This window comes from Apteryx mantelli, chromosome Z (assembly GCF_036417845.1).
Source record: "Apteryx mantelli isolate bAptMan1 chromosome Z, bAptMan1.hap1, whole genome shotgun sequence".
NCBI lineage: Eukaryota > Metazoa > Chordata > Aves > Apterygiformes > Apterygidae > Apteryx > Apteryx mantelli.
In genome coordinates, this window is record NC_090020.1 from 51,117,143 (window position 1) to 51,138,389 (window position 21,247).

The following is a 21,247-nucleotide window of genomic DNA, read 5'->3' on the forward strand; positions in this document are numbered from 1 at the left end:
TCATCCTTGTTTCTATTAGAAGTTAGTCAGGGTCTGAGTTTTTTCAAGAGCAAAATTCAACAGCAAAGTCTGCTCCCACACTGTGTGAAATGGAAATGTTTGCAAGGACTTAGATTTTGCTTCTATAGCAAGAAGTACTTACAGAACTTTTCAAATCTACTCATAATTAATGAAATTCAAACCAAGGAATTTATTGAAGGAGAATCCTACATCCTAAGTATCTGCAATAGGGACAGAAATTTAAGTTCGTTAAGGCAGGTGATTAAATGTTATGAAATAAATTTACTACTGTACATATAATAGGAGGAAAATCTTAAACTCATTCTTTCTGCATATTGTGTGGCCATGTTCTAAGTTTCCCAGAGTGCACAAAATTGCATGATAGGCTACCTGTCTTGCTGCTTTGGAAGGCTTTTGTTTGCTACCTATTTTACAGTTAGAGCTCCATGGGGTAAAGAGTGCTAGAAGTGCATTCTCCAGAATGTAGCCATTACTTAGGTGCCAATACATTGCAAGTTATCTGTGACGGCAAAAGTATCTTCCTTTCCCTGAAAATGTTTTTAAAAGCAAGTATTGATTTTATTTGTATTCAGTATCTTCAGAATAATTCCTTTGCAATTCAAGCAGCTATGTAACTCTCAGCAGAGTCTATAATACTAACATTAAAAAGAATTTCAAAAAATATTTCATTTCTAGTTACTGCACGTTCTAGTCTGCTTCCTCTCTGGGTGATCAGAAGGGCTTGAGTGGAGAAATAAAAGGGTTCTGCTTGGGGTGATCTAAAACTGTGTGAGATACAGGAATTGAAAGCTGAGCCTTGGAACAGGAGCCTTAAGTTGGAAGAGTTTTATTCACATCTTTGAATTAGAAGCTGAGACTGGTGTCAAATCAGTTTTCCGCAAATCTGGTTTCTTCTACCCCCATCTCAAAGGTAATTTCAAATCTGTGGACTCTGTCAGCTAATGCACTTATTGTTTTACGTGATCCATAGTAAGTGCTACTTATTTGAAATTTCAGTACTTAAGTTACCTCATATTCATTCTGTGATTGGTCTATGCTGTCAGTGTAGCAAGAGTGGCTGGACCAAAAAAGTAAAAGTTTAGATGAACGATTACATAAAGTGCCTTTTGAAATCTTGTCAACCTGTATGCTCAGAATATTCAAGAGGCAACTTGGTCACAGTCTGGTTTTTCAGATACCTTCAACCCCAACTAATTAGCTTACGTGGATTATGGAGTTCTTAATTGCTCAAATGTCACTGCAGCTGATACCTTAGTATTTCTGATGGTAACCTTGGAGTATTGTGAAAGTAGTTAAGAAAAAAAAATAACTTGAGAGATCTAGGTATCATGTCACACCAATAATTTACAATCATACAAATGTCATTCTTTACAGATACTCAAACTGCTGCTGACAGAGTCTGACATTGCAAAGACAGACTTTGTATCAGTGCATTTCCTAGTTTGAATGTCTGCCTTTTTGATTCCTGGGTCATGTCAAATACAAACACTTAAAAAGCAAGCTTTATTTTTTTTTCTGTTGTGGGATAGAATTGCTCTGAAGGGATCTGAAAAGGGGTGGAAGTATATTGGCAGCCTCAGAAAGTACAATAGAAAATCCAGTGATTCAGAAAGATGGTGTGCATGTGAAATGGAAGTGATCGGAAATCTGTATATGCAGCATAATTAGCCTCTAGATGCTTTTTCAATAAGATACCATTGAAACAGTATTAAAACAGTTTGAATAAGCATAGCTAGGAACTTTCAGTTGTTTGCAAATTAATAAAATACACGTGAGCATTAGAATAAACTTTTGCACCAGAGCACATATCAGCCCCTAAGAGGGGGGAACTTTTCTCCTGGAACATCTTGCTCGTAAACTATTTGGGCTATAACTTCTTGTATCTTCTGAGATAGCTGTAGGATGAAACTGCAAAAAATGGATCATTATCCTCTTCTAGATTCAGAGCAAGCACCTACAAAGTACAGAACAAGAACGGGAAATATGGAGGGATGGTTGTTTGCTTTCTGGAATACATGCACAACTTGACGCAGAATAATTTTTAAGAAATACTTTTTAATTAAAATTGCATTTTACATTATGTTAATCTGGAGAATATAGAAGCTTTGCTGTTTTAGATAAAATATTCCTGACTAATTTGAATATTGACAATTTATGCTTCATTATAACACAATAGGGATAAGTAAAGAAATCTGTTAAGTCCACTATACTGTCCATAGCGATACTCATTTTTAAACAAGTATGCTCTTCCCTCCTGTGTTTTCACTGTTGTGTTTTTAACTGTTTCTCTGCCATGTCCTGTAACTTGCTGATACCTTTTTTTTTACATAGGGAATTTAAAGACAAAATTGATGGAAAGTACACCATATCCCAGACTGGCAGCTTTCTTGATTTCTTTTTGTAATACATCTGCCTTCAGCATGTCTCTACTTTGGTTGCCATATGCATTTGGGGGAGTCACAGCAATGTTTATCTTTCTCCAGTAAGCTTATAAATTGAGTTGTCTAGTTTGAGGAATGGAGTATTATGCTGAAATTTGCTTGTAACTAGGTCAATTATTTCTTCTGCTCTGCAGAGTAAAACAACTTTTTCTGTGAAACACAGCTCATGACAATTTACAGGATAAATGGTTCTTAGGAGAATATTTGATTGCCTAAAAAAGGTCTAATTATGTTCCTTTGTATATCTGTTTCTAGACTAATGCTTACAGTATTCATCTTGTCAAATGCTACTTCATTTCATGCACATCGTGCCAGTTTGGTGCCTGAGTCCTAGTTTCCAGCTGACTTAATATTAAGGGAAATATTCTTGCTGTGAGATCAGTTACCTAAACAAAAACATTTATTTTCATCTAAGAGCTGAAGTGCTGCTAAACTGTCATGTCAAAACATGTAGTCAAACAATTTGAGATCAATCTTACTTGAATTTATACATGTCAACCTTTGGGGCTTTTAACAAGATGGTTACCTTCAATGCTTAACTGAGAAATACCAGCTCTAGTTACTTCTCTAAACACTGCTTACGTGTCTGGGGATGAGGCTTGCTCATGGGTAAGTGAACATGACACAGCAAGCAGGTGTTTTTGCAGGCTACGCAGTGCCTTGCATATGAACTTTCTGAGTTATTTTAGCTCTACCTGCGCCAGACTGCTGTCAGGCTTGTGGCTGAATGGGTGCTCCCTCTGCAATCGGTCAATGTTTCAACCAGGTTGGTTTGCAAAGCATTAGCTTTGCAAACCATTAGCTTTGCAGTTGCCAGCACCTTGATGGTAAGGCTAACAAAATGAACACAAAGGTGGTGGGTCTGCAGGGTGCCATGTGTAGAGATGGAGTGACTGGAGGTGTTACTACAGTTTGAGTCTCTGCAATGTCTACAGATTTATTGGGCAAAGACTGCTAGATGTTTCTTAGTAATAGCGTATAACCCTGTCACAGAGCAAAGCAGAATGTTATCAACTGTTGCTGATATCACTCCAGGGAAACAATTCTTTGACCCCAAATCTATTAATGATTTTTAACCAGAGCAAGAGAGTAGACATCTGAGAACTCTCTCAGTACCAATTTTGAGTATCAATGCATCCAGGGAATTAGCTGATGCCTAGCTGTGGAAAAAATCTTTGTATGGGCAGGAGCATGGGTATGTGTGGAAACAGCAAGGCTAAACTTGGTGATGGGGAGAGGGGAACATGCTTATTTCTGGAAACTACAGGCAGCCAGCTGACCCCCTGCAGAATTTTCATCACCTTTCTGGAAACTGAAGTCAGATACAGAGCATCTTAATTGTGCAGCTCCTTCCATAAATTTCTAAGTGGTATCTTGAACTGTTCAGGTTCAGCTATCCGTTACTGTTTAAACAAATCTTTTATACTTTTTCATATGTTGCAGGAATTATTGCTTATTCATTGATAATCTCATAAAAAGCCCTTCTGAAAACACAGAATATAAAATGCCATTGTTTTATAAGTTTTTATAATGTATTACTTGTGGCATTACAGATTAGAGTCAACGTGGTCATATTCTTACTTGCTCATTTTTACAAGGTGCTGAAACTTAGTGTCAGGCCCTAGTTTAAGGACAATTGTTACTTGTCTTATTCTCTGTTCCTGTGCAAGCTTTTGGTCTTCTCTCCCTGACTGTAATTACTTTCTGTGCAAATACTATTATCCCACTTCATGTTGCTTATGCATCTTGCCCTGACAAAAAAAGACCTCCAAGTGTTTATTACTAAATATCTACTACTGTGCTGTTTCTGGAGGATTAAATCCTCTTCACTGCTAGCCAGGAGTTTGTCCTCTTGGGAAGAAATGCAAAGCTGCCAGAAGGAGCCTTAACACTTCACAGGAAACAGTGCAAAAGGATAGCATAGACACAGCTACGCTATATAGTTTCACTGCAGCAAAAAGAATCTAATGGCCAACGTACGGCATCTTAAGCTGGTGGGCAGTGCAGCAGCGTAGGTGTCGGAGAGCACTGCTTCTAACCCTTGTGAAGAGAACTTTTCTGCAGAGGGTTTAGAAAGCTGATGAGGAATTCTTGTTGTGAGGCAATGAAAAAACAACACTGTTCTTAATTCTACAATTCATAAAGATAGCTGTATGAACTTTAAGAGAACAAGCAAATATTGCCAGTGGATAGAAGAGAGGCCAGAGAATTGAGAAAGGGAGGAGGAGTGGAGACTGAAGCTAGATGAAAGGCTTTTTTCCCTTTAGCATCCTCCAGTGGTCTACAGATCAGGATAATCAGTAAAATATATGCATCACAAAGGGATCTTGTGTAGGAAGATGTTTAAGTTTGTTTGCAAGGCAGCCACATGTAATCACGTTATTTCTGTAGAAAGGCTAAGGCATCTCAGTTTCCCTTTAGAAAGGGGCATTGACCATTTTTGAAGTTCTGTAGTGCAGCTTTAACAAAGGGGGAGGTTTGATACTTGAAGGAAACAGCATTTAGCAAATGAAATGATTGCTTATTTTAAAATGAAAAGAATATAAATTGGTGCTAAAGTATTTTTCTTGCACTTAAGTCTTTTGATGTTTCAAATTGGGCGTGCTGGTTTTTGGAGCACTTCTGTCCCCTTGAAGGTAAGGCTAGAGATCTGTGCTGACGCAAGAGAATGAGCAAAGTTTTGAGCTTGGGAGCAAGGGTCCTTGGGCAAAGCTACTGCAGTCAAGAGCCAAAGGCTGCTATGGTAAAATTTGTCCCTTTTGGAATTTGTAAAACTGGAAGGTATGTAAAATATAGAATGGCCCAGCTGAGGACAGTACTGCCCTTTTCCAGTAACAGGATTTTGCTGTGGATGTACATTTACTTGCCTCTTTACAAATAAAGTGTTGAGGAAAGGTACTGATTTACAAAATACGGACTTGCACTCTGATCTAAAAAAGCCGTTAGTAAATTTTGGCCTGTAGAGGGTTACTGACAGGGCTGCTGAGATGAACTGCCCGGCTCCAGACCTTGGAATCCGATTTTTGAGACCTGCAACTGTTTGTTGTTGTTGTTTCTTTTTTATGCAAGGAGGCTGTAAACCTATTGTAGATCTAGTAGAGGCTTATGGAGTGAGATGTGTATTTGTGTGGATGACTTGCATAGGGCAGTGAACAGATGTCAGTTTAGGCTTGTGAACTACCAAACATTGTGTTTTAAAGGTAAGTAAGGTTTAAAGGGGGAAAAATAGTGGTAAGAATGATGAAAAATAAGAGTGGCCTTACCTACTAAGCAGAAGCAGCTTAAAATAGAGCACTGTAAATACTCTCAACCTGTATGACATGCTACCATGGAAGAGCAAAAAGAGAATGGGCAGAGGTATTCAGAAAGGAAGATGAAGTGTTTCAGGCTTGGAAAGCAAAACATGTCTAGCCTTAATTAAGGACACTGTAACAGTATATGGTATTGCCAGAAGTGATGGAAAAGTATAGGACAAAAATTAAGAGAGCCTACAAGCTGGTGAAAGTGGAATCTTTGGTTATGAAAGGAGGGAGGCTGTGGAGAAGCATTAGGAGAAAATTCTAAAAACTATTCTTAAGTTAAAGAGTCAGTGAGGACAATATGACAGAGTAAAAGAGATTAATGATACATCTGGAAATTATTTATAAAGAGGCAGGGGACTGAAGTCAAGGGTCTGAGTTGTTCTAGTGGATATCCTCTGTTGTTAAATCCATTAGATTGTAAGAAATTGTTAATTAACTTGGGGATGTAGATTTTAAAAATAATATTTTATAATTAGACTGCAGAGGGTCACAAGAGCATTTGATGCTCATGCGCAAGTGCTCCAAGCTGGTAGTTTGTGAAACTAAGGCTGGGTCAGCAAAAGCACAGCATGTAGGTTGGAGTACACTTCAGACTGATATGATGATGCAAATAAAAGGTTCTGTAAGTATAGTTTTTGTAGGGAAAACTGTACCTATGAAAGGGGATAAAAAGGAGGCCAAAAAGGGTGCTTGTGTGCCAAAAGGCGCAGTTCTGTCAACGTAGTCGTCTGCCCAGCTTGTTTAAGGTCACGTGACCACTTAATCTGAGCTTTAGTCAGCTTTAAGTCTTGCCTTTTTGGTCACTTAAACATGGAAGCCTGTTTTCATTTTAGAAGATTTAAAAGTGTCTTGGTTGCATCCTTTTATTTTCAAACAGCTTGCAGAAAGCTTTACTGCTTTATCTGAAGTCTCAATTTCATAAAACATATGATTTTTTTTAAGATTAAACTCCTACAAAATGTTCATTCTCCCGTTTTGACTACTGTATTCTCAGCTAAAAGCTTTTGTTAATTCAAAAGGACCCTTTACCAACTCAGTTCTGTCCTACTGGGTTTTCCTTAAGCACATCCAAGCTGGCATCTCAATAGCTTTCATTGTGTATAAAAAAAATAGATCTGGTATCCCTACTGTCTTATGCACAGGTGTGCTTCACTTCTTTGCCCTTTGATGCTACCTCTTACTACAACACAGCCGTTGTTCTGTTTTTTTGTTTTCAGCTAGTGATGCACTAAGAAGACAAGGCCCTTCTGCAGGTAATGTCACTGTGCGATCACTGCAGTGAAAAGTAGTTCAGGAAGCTAGTCTTGTAGAAACCTACCTTCCTTCTGTAAGGTTCATTTTCTGCCAGGTTAGCTTTCTGAACCTGTGCAGTTGCTCTGTTTCTAGAACTTGAAAATAACTCTTCTGGACATGCTTCTGACCACCTTTTTTAGACTTTACCTTTGACATAGTCTATTAATCAATGGATTCACTAAAGAGCCAATTTTTTTAAGTAGGAAAGTATGAGGGTGAGGGAATAGATAAAATGGTGTGAGGAGGCAGTTCTGAAGTAAAGCTAAGAGGAAGTATGAGAGAGGAAGGGTTTGAAACAAACAGCTAAATCATTAGAGAGCAGAGAGTTCAGTCAAAGCTGTTGGAAAACTGTTAGTGTTCACCTGTCAATGCATAAACTGCATCTTCAGCTGCTTTTTCTTGTCTTCAGTCTCTGCATTATCCCTATGTAGTTTCCTGACAGTGCAGGAGAGTCAAGGTGTGGGGATACACCTTAGCCTCATCTTGATCCTAGGAATTGTAGGTGTGAACAGGCACTATTTTCTGTTTTGTAAATCCTTGTCTAGCAGAACTTGCCTGCATAAGTTATTTTCTGAAATAAGTACTCTGTTTTAAGACTATTACCAGTCTGTAGGTTGCAAGCTAGCTATAAGTTATCTCCTGAGACAAGTATTAAGACAGATCTGAGCTGAATGTTAGCAGAACTGGAGCTGCTTGCGTAGTAGAGGCTGTCCAGGGCCAAGGTGGCAGGCAGAAGCCACCTGTATGACTTGTATTTTTAATGTGAAATGATGTACAGGAGGATTGCAGTGATGCTTAGCACAGTTCGCTGTGTTGATGCATTCTTTGGTGGTGGGAAGAATATTCCATGTAATGGGCTCCTTGTAAAAGATGGGGAAGGTAGTATGCACGTGGATAAAAGCGTTTGGGCACATGAGGAAGAGGTGTGGGAGGAGAATGATGCCCTGCCTTCTTGAGCTGGGGCACATTCTGAAAAGTGTAATGGCTGCAGAATTATCACCTCAGACCTATTTGTAAAAATGCTTCAAATTAGAAGGGCAATATTAGGAGGAAGACACATGGTTCATTTTACTAGAACTGTGCCTAAACCAGGGAGAGAAGTCGTTTTGAAATGTGTTTATAAGAACTTGTTTTTGAGGTGGCTTGTTTCATTGTCTAGCCACAACCCAAGTGATTCTTTATGGGTAAGGTGTATATAGATGCAACTTCCCTTCAGAGGTTTCTACTTTCATTGCCTTTTGGTTGCCTGCTAGTAAGGATACAGTAGATCTAATGAAGGATCATAACAAGGACTTCACTGTTTCTAGAGGAGCGTAGATCAGCTCTAAGTAATGCGTTGTATCAGTTCTTATTGCTAGAGAAGGTGTTTGCTATTTAGAAATCTTTCTCTTTGCTGCAAGAGAATATAGCAAATTTCTTTTCAATATTAAGCAGCTTTTTAAAAACAAAAGTACTGACAACTGGCTTGTGGTGCTACTTCCTGATAACAGTAAAAATTTCTGTTCTGGACTAATACAGTTGCAGTGTTTGCTTTCCTAATTCAGGCTCCCTGAACTTCTGCTGAAAGTGTAGCTCAAATAGGAAAAACAAACTTTAGGTCACTATGCTTATCTCAAGTTGAATGCTATTCCTTAATTCTGATTAAATTGAAAGTCCTTGAACTACCTATTGAACTTCTAAGGACTATATAAATTTACAGTGTGAAAGAGGGACTGTGTATTCAAAATAGGAAGCTTATGTGCAGGGGTTGATGAATCTATAAACTGGTTTAAAGTGTTACTTGTTCACCATTTTTTCCCTTACTTTGCAAAAGATGTCAGCTGTGTCCAGACTTGTTCTTAAGGATTTGAAGTGACAGTAGGTCTGCTTTCTGCAAACCTAGATGTTGTCCAGGCTTATGTATTTATGCTAAAAATGAGTAAATAGCGTGGAACTCTAGCAAATATATTCCAGACTTCATATTGCCTAGGTAGAATTTATGCTTGTGCCTCTAAGAAAAGCTTACTCAGGTTAACAGGAGATGAGATCTTCCTTGTGAGGAAATGAAGAAAAAACCTGGAAGTCTGTTGAATTAAATTCTACGGTAGTGTGTGGCAGGAGTGCGTTTGGTAGAGTGCAGTGCCCCAGAGTTAGAACTTCCCCAGAGGGGCCCAGCGAGCCCTGTGTTACCTTGGAGAGATGGTATGTGACATGGATGTGAGGGGGCCAGAACTGCAAAAAGCAGCAGTAATCTCTGAAGAGCAAGAAGGCAGATCCAGAGAGGCAACGAAGAATGCTACTTAAGTGTGGGGAAAATGGGTGGATAGCGAAACAGAGTGACACTTTGGTGACATTGGAGGATTTTTGAATGCGTTTATTCTATAAAAATTAGGATTTGAAAGGATCTTACAAGGTTGTCTACTGTCCATTGCGTGGTGCACACTTTCTCTGTTCCGATCCGCTGGTTTCAGCAGCAGTTCTGTTACACAGGTCCACAGTTTGAGATATGTCTAGTTCTTCAGGAGATCTTTTATTCCGCCGTCATCTTGCCTCGGGGATGATACCAGCCATCACTGCAAATGGAGTCTTGCCATCCCACCGCACACACAGTGAGCAAACGAGACCCTTCTCCTCTGACACAGCTCTGTTTGGAGCCTGTTGTCAGACTGGTCCGTGTTTTCAGTTTGGGCTGGCCCACGGCTCCTGCCGTGGTGGTGCCCAGCTTTCTGGGGCTGTGCCTGCCCTTGTCCTTCTCCTGTGGGCTCTGTCTTCAGCTGTGGACCTAAGTAGGACTTAGTATTACAATAGAGACCTCTTCAGTGCTGAGAAGCACGTGCAATCTCGCATCATCTTGCTGCATGCAGTTCATGCTGTTCTTTCTTGTTGCTATATTCATGTTCGTACATTCTAGTATCACAAAAACATAATACTAGTAGCCTGTGTTCATTTTCTGTTTGACTGTAACCTGAAGATCATATGCTGTAGAACTGCCTCCCTAGTCAGTTGATCCCTATCTTCAAAGTACTTTACACTCTCTTTGAATAGTAGTATACTTTTATTTTCAGACCTCTTCTCCAATTTTTCAAGACTGCTTTGAATTTTAATTCTATCATATATTTTGTCCCTGCCAGCCTTGTGTTATCCGCAGATTTAATAATTATACTTCATTCCACTTCATAAATGTTTTGGCTTTCACTTTTGAACCATAATGTGGAAAATAGGCTTATCTGATTTAATTGGTGTAATATAATTTAAGATGCTTTTTTCACTCAGAGCTTTTGCAATGTTTTTTAAACTACGTTATCTGAATTATGATGGATTTTTCTTCAATACATTTGCTTGTATGAGGGACAGAGCTTTGACTCTGTGGATACTCTGAACATGTCCTTTTCCAGTGCTATGATAGCTACTGCTGGGTCCTTCATTCCACTGGATTCAGATACCCTTAGTGAGAAACACCACATCAACATCCCCTTTCTCCCACTATGCTCTTGTCTTTATTTGAGTTCTTCAAAAATGACTACTATTTCTAACTGTAAGAACTTTAAAAAAGGGCCTCCTCATTTTTATGAATGGAATTGTGCATTACAAATGAAATAATAGTTTTGCAATAAAACAGGCAACTGCATATCAATCTAGAATGATTAAGAATTTTTTCAATACTCCAGACCTAGTCAGAAACCTTCTCCATTATATCTCTTCCTTGCTCTATTAGAAGGTGGAAGTAACAATCTGATGGTTGAAATTGAAGATGAAAGGGTTAAATTTTTGTCATCAGATTAGTTGCTGTGCTACTTTTGAAGTCGTAAGTATAGCAGTAAACATCCCCCACAATTCTTCTTTCTGCTTTGTCCTGTTTAGTGAATGCCTGAGGAATGATTATGTAGTTCTAATGAAATTTTTGAAAAAGATATCCTAAAAATTTGAGAATAAAAGTAAATTGCTAGGTCATTTAATTGTCTAATAAAAAGCTATCTCGATGGCTGCAATAGTTGGTTCCCTCATCATCATCACTGTCTTATTTACAGATTTTTTTTTGTGCGTATTGGAGTGGTCTGAGAGTCCCGTTTCCTAAATCTTGGGAGTCGGGGGATTTGTCATAAAAGTTCAGGTCTTCCCTTTGAGTTTACTCCTGGTAAATCATTGTTGGTGATAAGCTTCATAGGCCTCTGTGTATTTTTGAATGTGCTCTTAGGCCAGCTTCTGTCTTTGCATTATCATATCAAAACACAGCCATTATATAACCTAATATTCACAGAAATTCTTTTAGATTTTAAATCTAAATATCAGAGTGTAAGTATTTCTGATGCTTTATGTGTTTGCATGCATATATAATCTTTAGGCTGCTCAACTGAAAATAGAGAAAGATTTATACAAAATAAGCTTTGAAAATAAAGTCCAAGCAACTTATGGCAACAGTTGTCTACTTCCCTATTTGCTTGTGTTTTTTGAGGGGCAGTCTTAGATTGATTGTAGTGCATATTTCTTGGTTTTCCAAAAGGTGTATCACATTAAAGCATTACTGCTTATTCATTGGGTTGAATTCTCTATCTTCTATTTATGGTGCTGTCGAATTCATAATACACACCTGTGGGGCATTTGCATACCTGCCAAATATATTGTAAAGTCAATATACTAAAACTTTCAATAAGTGATAACTAACTTTCTGGAACAAAAGTTTCATTTGGATGTCTGATTTTTTTAGATTGAAAGGATCTTACCTTCTAATTATTATGAAGTTTACAGTAAAGTTGCATACATAATCCAAAATTTTGTATTTGGTAACTTAACTGCTTTCTTTTCATTCTTATTTCAAATGCACAAATTGCTCTTTTTAAGAATGCTAATATTTTAAGCTTAGGTAACTGAATATGGTGGTCAGATAACTTGTCTGTCTTTTTTGTGCCTGTTCTTTGTCCCAAGCTGTTGCTAAGCTCTGCCAGTATTGATAATTTTAAATAGTAGTAGGATTTCTTAGTTTTATATTATTACTTCATGCAAATGACATTACATTTATGAAGATTGGCCAATTTAGCAAGCAAAAAGTTGAGAAGGATTTCTAAGTATTGAATATTGCTTATAAATATCTTCCTTTGTCCAGTGTATTTCCTAATCCATTCAAAGTTCAAGCAAAATTTGGAAGAACAGTTTTTTAGACTTATTGCAAGCTAATTACCTTCAGAATACAGTAGTTAGATGGCAGTAGTTTCTGTGCTTCAGTATTGCTTTTGTAAAGCAGCACATTGAAAAACGTACTGATGTCAATAAGCATTTTAATTATTTCTCATAATTTACATTTTCAAACTCCAGTAGAATACAGTATACCCTGTACTAAATGATCTATGCTACCAAGGAAAGCAACTTTTATTACATCTGACTAAATGTACCAAAAACTCTATACAATTTCCCTTTTTCACAAATAATTTGATTTAGAGGTGAGCAAAAGAAAAGATTTTAATGCCTTTTGGAGCTGAATTTCATCACTTATAGTTTAATAAGTTTTAGACTCGTAACTTGGTTATGGTCTCTTTCTTCCATTCCTGTTTTCTTATTTTATTTTCTATAACTGAATCCTGTATGACCTTCATTAGGACTGAATAAATTAAAAAGTCAAGGAAGTATCCTATAGGTTCTGTGTGAATTGCTCTAATCTGTCTTGTTAGCTGAACTTCGGTTCATTTGATTATACCCCGGCACTTGCGTTTAAAGTTAAGTACATGCATGTTAATTCCACTAAGTTTGAAAGGATTGTTTGCTGCTTTAAGAAATGCTTTGCTGAATTAGACCCTGAATGACTGCAGCTTTTCTAGTACGGTTACAAGTGTAAGACATAGCCAGTGTGGAGAATTATGCCAAAGCAGACTTTATAGTGATATGACTGAAATCATATAAAAACTTTTCTAAATACAGTTTGTCATTTTAAAATTAAATCTCCAGAAGACTTACAGTTCTAGTTTATTATGAGCAAAGGAGTGTAGACTGAAGTTTTTACATAAACTTTTTTCTCATTTTAGCTTGTTAAAATTCCCAAAGTTGATCTCCCAAATGAAGTACATCATTTTAACTTCTACTTGTCAAATGTTGGCAAAGATAATCCTCAGGGAAGCTTTGACTGTGTCCAGCAAACGGTCTCAAGGTAAGTCTTACTTAACATTTTCTTTCATAGCAAATTTAAGTAGATTCTGTGGCTTTGAACATATAGTGGAAAAGTTTACCAGAAGTGTTCTTAGTGAAGAGCTGCAGTAGAAGGTTAATTCCTAGCAATAGCATGATTTTTTGCTAATTATAAATACTTGCTTTTACATAGAACTTTTCTTGGTTTTGCTTTTTTTTTAATTAAAAAAAAAGTAACCTTTTGAGTCCTTTCTCACCTCTTGGTGCTATTTTTAAAAGTATTTGGAGTTAAGCATCATCCAAGGTAAACCAGATCTATTCTATGACCATATGTAAATATGATTATAGCTGGCAGCATGCTAGCATGCTGGCCACGATGGATAGTTGTCTTATTTTAAGAACCACATAAATCAAGGACCTCATCCATAATTGCATGACTATCGTGTTTCAGAACCCAAATGCAATACAGCAGTGCCTTGTCCTGGATCATTTAAATTAGTAACAAAATGAACAGTGTTAATGTCTACCTATTAGGCAAGAGAGTACCATGCTTTCACAATAAATCTTTCTTTAGCTCCTGGAATATGATATTTATCCCTAATGTAGATGGAGTTGGGTGCTGTAGAACAACTGCCTATCCCTCTTGACTAGTAGCAAATAGCAGGCAGGTCTTATGTATTAATCTGGGAAACTAATAGCAAACAGCGATGTCTTATGTGTATCTGTGAAAGATGCTGTTGAGGTCCTTGGTCACAGGAGAGCTGCTGCTCTCATTCTTGAAATAGGGATTTGTCTAGATGGAGAATTTTGAGAGCAGTAAGAGAATGAGCTGATTTAATAGCTCTCTGCTGCCTAAGGCAGGGAGGTCTTTGAATATCCTCATCTTCCTACTTTTCTTGCATCAGCTCACTTCTACTATAATACAGCCTTTTTGTGAACTGATTTAACTGATAGAAGTGGCAAAAAGCTGAATGGTTTTGTACCAGACTAGGGTATTTTTGGGGTGATGGTGGGGATTAAACTATCTGAAAGGGGTCAGACAGCTGCTGAGGCTGGCACAAAGTAAGGAGCCAGAGTGCATGCAGATGGTGAGAGAAGGTCCTGCTTCTTCTCTGTCTGATGAAGCAGTCCCAAAGGCCTGCTGCAGCAGCTGGTGTACTGAAACTCCCTGTTAGAAAACCTTTCAGTGGCCTTCAAGAGAACCATTGTGTAAGATGGCTCTTTCTTCTCAGAGAAATGGCATAAGCTACCATGTGTAGACAAGCCTAATGTATAGGGGTACTCAAGTCTGACTCAAGTGTTTCATTGAACTTCTGTGTGCACACTTTCTTGTTTGGGAAGTAGTTGCTTCAGTTAAGCTAAACTGAATTCATTGTGTAAGTGAAACTAAACCTAAGTCACTCTAATTCTCTGAAGAAAATGCCTATGTAGTTTTAACGTGGCTTTACTAATCTACTTCAAAATCTAATTCAGATTAGCCTTTGAGTTCCTCTGTAGTCAACTCTCTGTACAAAGTGTTTGCAAAGATAATGCAAGACTTGTGTTATAAGCTTATAGAATCATAGTTAGGTCAGGAAAGACCTCTGGAGGCTGTCTAGTCCAATTTTCTGCTCAAGGCAGGTCTGGTCTCAAAATTGTCTCAAAGTTTTGACCAGTCAAGTTTTTAAAATCTCCAGCCCAAGGAGGGAGATTACACAGCCTCTCTGGTCTTTGTCTCACGTCTAAGCTTTATCTGCCTTACTGAGCATTAACACTCATGTAGATGAACATGCTCTGTGCATTAGGGCGAGTTGGTTTAGGAGCTAATTCATGCTGTCGACTTCCCCAGTGGGGCCCTTTTTTCTCCTGCAACTTCACTTGGAGTCTGGCCACTGCGATCTTGGAAGTGATACCATGCCACGTATAGTTGAGCGATGTACAGTGCTTAAATGCTAGTTGATTTTTAAAATGTTGAATTTGAATGAAGTGCTAAGGCAGCAGCATTCAAGGAACTGGGCAATGGGTAGAATAGGTAAATGGGTAAATAGTATGACTTGAGGGCGAGAAATAATGTCTAATAGCCTCCATTTAGACAAATCATCGCTGTAAATTCTTTAAATACTGTGCAATATAAAGGCTTGGCTTGATCCAGCTTTTTGACTTTCTGAAATAACCTGGTGAGAAACTAGATGCCAAATCCTCCTGAACCTTTCTTTTTGGAACCCTAACTGGAGGGTTTTAGGGTTGTTAAAAATGCTTCAATTAGCTAAACCTGTTGTGCTTTCTCTGATCAGAGTTATTTGGATGTTGCAATGGCAAGTGCAGCACAAAAGATCTGTTGTGGCTATAATACTTGAGCCAGTTTAAATGAAGTCATTGTTTGACTGCTGAACGTGCTTTCTCAGCTGAGTACAGACATGCACTGTGGTATAACAATACATGTAAAACTGACCCAGAGGAAATGAGGGCACAAAATTCTGGGGAGAAACCCCCTCTCCGGGTCAGTAAAACCCAAACCCTCACCTTTTGGGAACGTCAGTCAGCAATTCTGTCCGTGAACCACTGCTGATATCTGCTGCCTATATGAATGCAAAGTATTCATTGACCCTTAAGAACCATATTCTTCAAGAAACTTGTCCTGAAATCTAGTGCCTGTATTGACTCTATCAAAGAGATACCACATCTGCCCTTGAATTCTTTCCAGTTGGGGGGGAGGAGGAGGAATTAAGTGTCTCTTATTAAATATAAATCCTCACAACAACAGATGGATTAACCATAAACATTCTTCAGTGCTATCAAATATACAAAATAAGCGAAGAGAAAAGAGAATCTTTCTGAAAGAAATAAATATGAAGAGAAACTCTGGATGGCAAAGTAACAAGTAAAAATTGCATTTTGCGGGGTGGCTGACTTAACCTTCTTCAACTGGAAGACAGACTACCTTTTGACAAGCAGAAGAAGCATGTGACTTTCAAATGTTTATTTCATCAAGAGTTGGACATTATTTGAAAAGCCCTTAGACATAATGTGTGTACAGTTAGGATTCCAATATAACTACTTCTGTTCAGATTTAATTTTTATTGCAGTAGTTATCAGTACGGTACAGCTACCAAGACTATCATGAAGTCGCCGTGCATATCTATATGAGAATTGTAGTTGTGTTGACAGGTAAAATCAGTACAATTTAAGTGTTCATGTAGAGAGGTTCTGAAACATTTGAAATATATTTACATGTTAGCTTGCAGTCAAGAATTGAAAAACACTTCTCTTTGCCTGTTAAGACAGGCTTTAAAGTTTCTAATGCAACCACCTCTCCAAACTTGAAATAGTGATTGGCCTCAGTTATTTTTTCAATGTTCTTATAGTTCCGGAGTCTCTCAACTCAGTTGCCTGGGATTTATACAGGATAAAATTACAGTATGTGCAACAAATGATTCCTATCAGATGACCAGAGAGCGCATGACCCAAGCAGAAGAGGAATCACGCAATCGAAGTGCAAAGGTTATTAAACCTGGTGGACCATTTGTAGGTATGGTTGTATTTAATTTTCTAATAGATGCCTGTAAGTTTTTTTTCTAATTCAGTAATTAATCTTGTCAGCTTATTGTTGGCAAAGTTATACATTCAAAGATCAAGTTTAGGTAGCTCACCTTCACATTATAGATTTAGAATCCTGTTGCTCCATTCAGATGTAACCTTTTTTCCCTAAAAGTCTGCCAGTCTTTTCTTCCTTATTCCCATATTGTTTGGCTGTTGGAAATCTTGTCCATTGACATGAGATTTTAACTTCCTGTACACTTAAATTCTCTTTAATAGCTAATGTTTTTGTAACAACACTTCTGAATACCTAAATATTGTGCTAAACTTTACCTTAACTTGTAACCTAAAAAAATTAATATTGGAAATTCTTGTAAACAAATTCGTAAGCTTAATAGTTGGAGAAAAACTTTGCTTTTCACACATGCTAATGCTTATGCTAATTAGAATTTATTTAGCAAGACTAGTTTTTAACAATGGTTTGGTGTTTAGCCTCTGATTCTCACTTCATCATCAATAAGCAACTGTTATTGTGAGGCCGTGACATTTTTTTTAAATAAAAATGTTAAGTAATGTTGGAGTCTTTCTGAGGACTTTGTAGCTTTCTGCAAAACAAAGAGTTTAGGTGACACTGTTATTGAACTGTTCGGTGCCCTGTTTCCCTGGGGAGTCTAAAGTCAGTTGGAAATAGGCCCAAGATGAGGGCTCTGCGTTCCAGGTACTCCACAGTAGAGGCAATGGCAGTCCTGCCTGCGGTGCTGAGCTGTACCCCCCCTTACAGGAGTTACCGCTCTGACTTGCAGAAAGTGTAAAGGCTAGACAGTTTCTATCCTCTCGGGCAAAACCAAAGGTGACCTGATGAAAGGCACTTCTTGCTGCCTACCCCACAGTTGGCGAGTCCCTTGCCATTTGTACATTACAAAGATTAATGAATACAAGAGTCCGGAGTATAGGACAAGCAGACTGTCACTTACAGCTTTAACTGTAGGGCCTCTGCTAGCACGAACGTTCATGCCAGTGATGTTGCAATGCTTGCTCAATATGCCTTGTCTCATTGCGTGGCATTTTAAGTAGGCACCTTCGTGGCTTTCTGGAATACAAAACTAAATGTTTGTGGCCTTGGCACTAATGGCATTGGACAAGGCATTCGTTAATGTTAGGATGCGAAATCAGATCTGCTTCCCATGTGTTATCTAAACTGGTCTTTAATAGCAATTTAAGATCTGCCACTTTATTTTAAAACTTGAGATGGGGTAGTCACTTGTCAGTTCTATTTTACATGCAAATCATTGCATAATTCTCAGTGGTTGTTTAAGCAGAACTTAAGTGAATATATTAAAGAAATAGGGTTTAAACACGCCAGTAACACTATGCAGTGTTCTGGGATACTTTGTTTCAGACTGGCATAGATGAAGCTCTGATACAAGACAGGTCTAGTTGCCGTTAGGGCATATGAGGGTTGCTTAAATGTTATAGTATGTTTAATACAGCATCAATTAGGAACCAGTGTTAACTGTTTAAGGTTTGGTTGCGTTTTAAGTTAACTTTTCTAAAGTGATTTACAGACATGGCAGTGTAAGTAGTATTCAAACACTTTCTTATCTGTTATGCCAGGGGTGCGTGTGTGTCTAAATAGAATTTAACTTGTCAAAATATTTGTAATTCATTCAGTTAAACAACTGACAAGTTCATACTGTGCTAAAAATGTAACCATGTAGGTTTACATGATTACATTTGTTCTTGAAAACCAGAAGGGCAAGGTCCAGGGAACATGCATGGTTCTGAAAAAGGTTATAAAGGTTTGGTCTGCACTGCAAAATGAAACAAATCTTTACTATTCCTGGGGATAAGAATACAAATACAGCTCAGCTGTATGTGTATTACTTCAGAAAATTCCTAAATTTCAAGCCTGTTTGATAGAGGTAGAGCTTCAGATTTTCTCACACACATTCATTAGTTTGTCATGTACAAAAAATACCAGTTGCTAGTTTGAAAAATTGCCTAGTTTGTCTCGCCTCTTCTATCAGATTGCAAGTAACTTTCACTGCAATAATTTTCTTTAATGCTTTGATAAATTTTGTTCTGCACTATAGCAAGTGTCATTAGAAATGGCTAGCAATGTAGAGAAGTTGTGACTTTTTCCAGAAAACTCAAATTCAGGGTAGACATTATTATGTATTTTGGATGTGTTGTTTACGGACTTGTCCCTCCAGTTGAGGGACACAGCTTTTTATAGAGTCTGAATCAAATGCTGTGCAGGCTTTGTTTTAAAAACTTCTCCGAACTCGGTCCCAAGAATTGTTAAATTTTTGATACATTGTTTCTGACAAACTTGATGCCATGTGCATGGGCGTATTGAGTAGTAGAGGTGAACACTTCAGTTTGGAATGTGGAGCAAATTGTAACTCAGGTGATTAATACCAAGCATTGGTTGTGTGTGTGTGTTTTGTTTTGTTTTTGTTTGATTTTTAGCAGTGATGCAATTATTTGTTTAGATTTGGGCTCTGTAGGCATTAGTGGGGAACTTTTTAATTATACAGAAGAGCTTTGCTTCATGCTTCAGAGAACTCTTTCTGAAGGTAGTCTGATTCTTTCGGTATTAAGGGTTTGAGACTCTAAACTGAAAAAATAATAAAAGCATCTATATGAAGATATTAGTAAAATCTTCCTACAAATATTGCTCATTTGCATGGTTTTTTTATGTTGATTATTTCATGGTTAATTCCTAGCTTGATGCATTTTTACTACTTCAATATGCTAATAGATCTTGATCTTAAAATGCGGAATAAATACAGCTTTTGCAATTTATCTGGCTTAGTAAGTTCTTTAACATTACCTTCCTTGTCTTTTCCTGACCTCTCATGTCACTTTTTTTTTTTGTTCTTACTTTAGGAAAAAGAGTACAGATAAGGAAAGCACCACAAAGCATTCCAGATGCTGTGCCTGAGAGGAAGAGGTCAACACCCATGAACCCAGCAAATACAATACGGAAGACTCATGTAAATAACACTGTTTCTCAGCGACCGTACAGGGACAGGGTGATTCACTTGCTCGCATTGAAGACTTACAAGAAACCAGAGTTGCTTGCTCGCTTGCAGAGAGATGGTGTTAACCAAAAGGACAAGAATTCCCTTGCAGCTGTCCTTCAACAGGTGAGACCGTTGAGTTCTTGACAGCTTTTTCTTCCCCTGCTGTTCTTCTAATCATAATTTTGAGGTATGTTGCTCCTGTATTTAAGCTAGAAACTGGTAAACACCTTATATGATACTCTTCTCATTTAACTTTTTCACGATCAACTTTGACTTGCAGTTTGAGGCATTTGTATAAAGTGAGGGAAGAAAGGAAAGGCTAAAAAAATTTGGGGGTGTTTTCATTTTGTTAGAATGTCAAGCAGTAACTAACTGTTTTTAGCTTGGCTCCTAATGCCTTTTTCCCCTCTTTCTGTTACTTTGGACTGCTCAGTGGGTGGCCATAGTTTCTCTCAATTGCTTAAAATAATTCATCATAGTGCTTTATATTTCTTATGCTGTCTTTATGGGGGAGAAGTTTGGTAATCAAATAGATTGGTATTTCATTTGAATGTATTGGTGGCCTCTAAGTGATACTTGACTTCTCTCTTCTCTCTGTGTAGAATTGCAATCCTATGAAGGCTATTTCGGCCTAACAATAAATGAAAAAAGTAGTGGTCAGTTTTTTTGAGCATAGGTTTTTCTTTGCTATCATGTGAATTCTGTTTTTATCTTGCTTGGAAGCTTTTTTTATTAAGTAGCTTTTCCACTGAGTTAATTCTCCTTTGAGTTAAGCTCCATTAATATTTATCATAGTCATCAAAATTGTTGGTAGGTTTGTAGCTTATATAGGTGAAACTCTTAAACTCTGTATTGAAGAGTATCACATTTAATTTTCTACTAAAACAGCTCTAAGAAGGTTTGTTAAGATATACGATTGTGGCTGCTCCCTTATTTCTTAATACTACCTGTTCCCATGTACTGTGACTGAACTAAGCATGTATTAATAATTTAAGGTAGGAATGTTTCCTATTTATCTAAGCAAGTGTTTTAAAAACAACTAAAGCAAGTAAAATTCAACATTTTTACAGTTTTGATTGATCTTGAATTAAATTTTAAGTTTTTGCTTGAATATGTTTAGCATTGCTGCTTTAAGTTTGCCTAGTGCAATGGTAGTTTGCTTGACCTTGAAGGTATTTACAATTTAGTGAAAGCCATGTTCTTACATGAATTGAAATACTCGATTTATACTTTAAATTGATAGAACATTTTAAAAGCTCAGTTCTCTGGAGGATGCAAATATTTCCTGTGTCCCTTTATTCTTGGCAATGTTTAAGAAAACTGTCTTGGAACCTTTTTCCAGTACACTGTGCAAAATACCTGGAGGTACTTGGTTTGCATTTGGAAGTTAACAGGATGGCTACAGTACACCAGCATTGTAGTCTTCTGCTTCTAGTTCATTGGTGAAATGGTCAAGCGCTGTACCATGAAAGGTCATGCTTACGTTTCTCTCATCTTCATAATCAATTTTTTCTGCAGAAATCTAAAGTTTGGAGCCTAAACTTGTTACGAT

The 21,247-nt window shown here is 37.6% G+C and overlaps 1 protein-coding gene across 3 annotated transcripts in view; it reads left to right on the forward strand.

The window, feature by feature from the left end:
* ELL2 (elongation factor for RNA polymerase II 2) overlaps positions 1-21,247 on the forward strand; it is a 52,658-nt gene that overhangs the window by 17,063 nt on the left and 14,348 nt on the right. For all 3 annotated transcript variants that reach the window (XM_067315158.1, XM_067315159.1, XM_067315160.1), the window contains exons 3-5: positions 13,051-13,172; positions 16,495-16,658; positions 19,559-19,818. In XM_067315158.1, the coding sequence (XP_067171259.1) occupies positions 13,051-13,172; positions 16,495-16,658; positions 19,559-19,818 (546 nt within the window). The remainder of the gene's footprint in view (positions 1-13,050; positions 13,173-16,494; positions 16,659-19,558; positions 19,819-21,247) is intronic.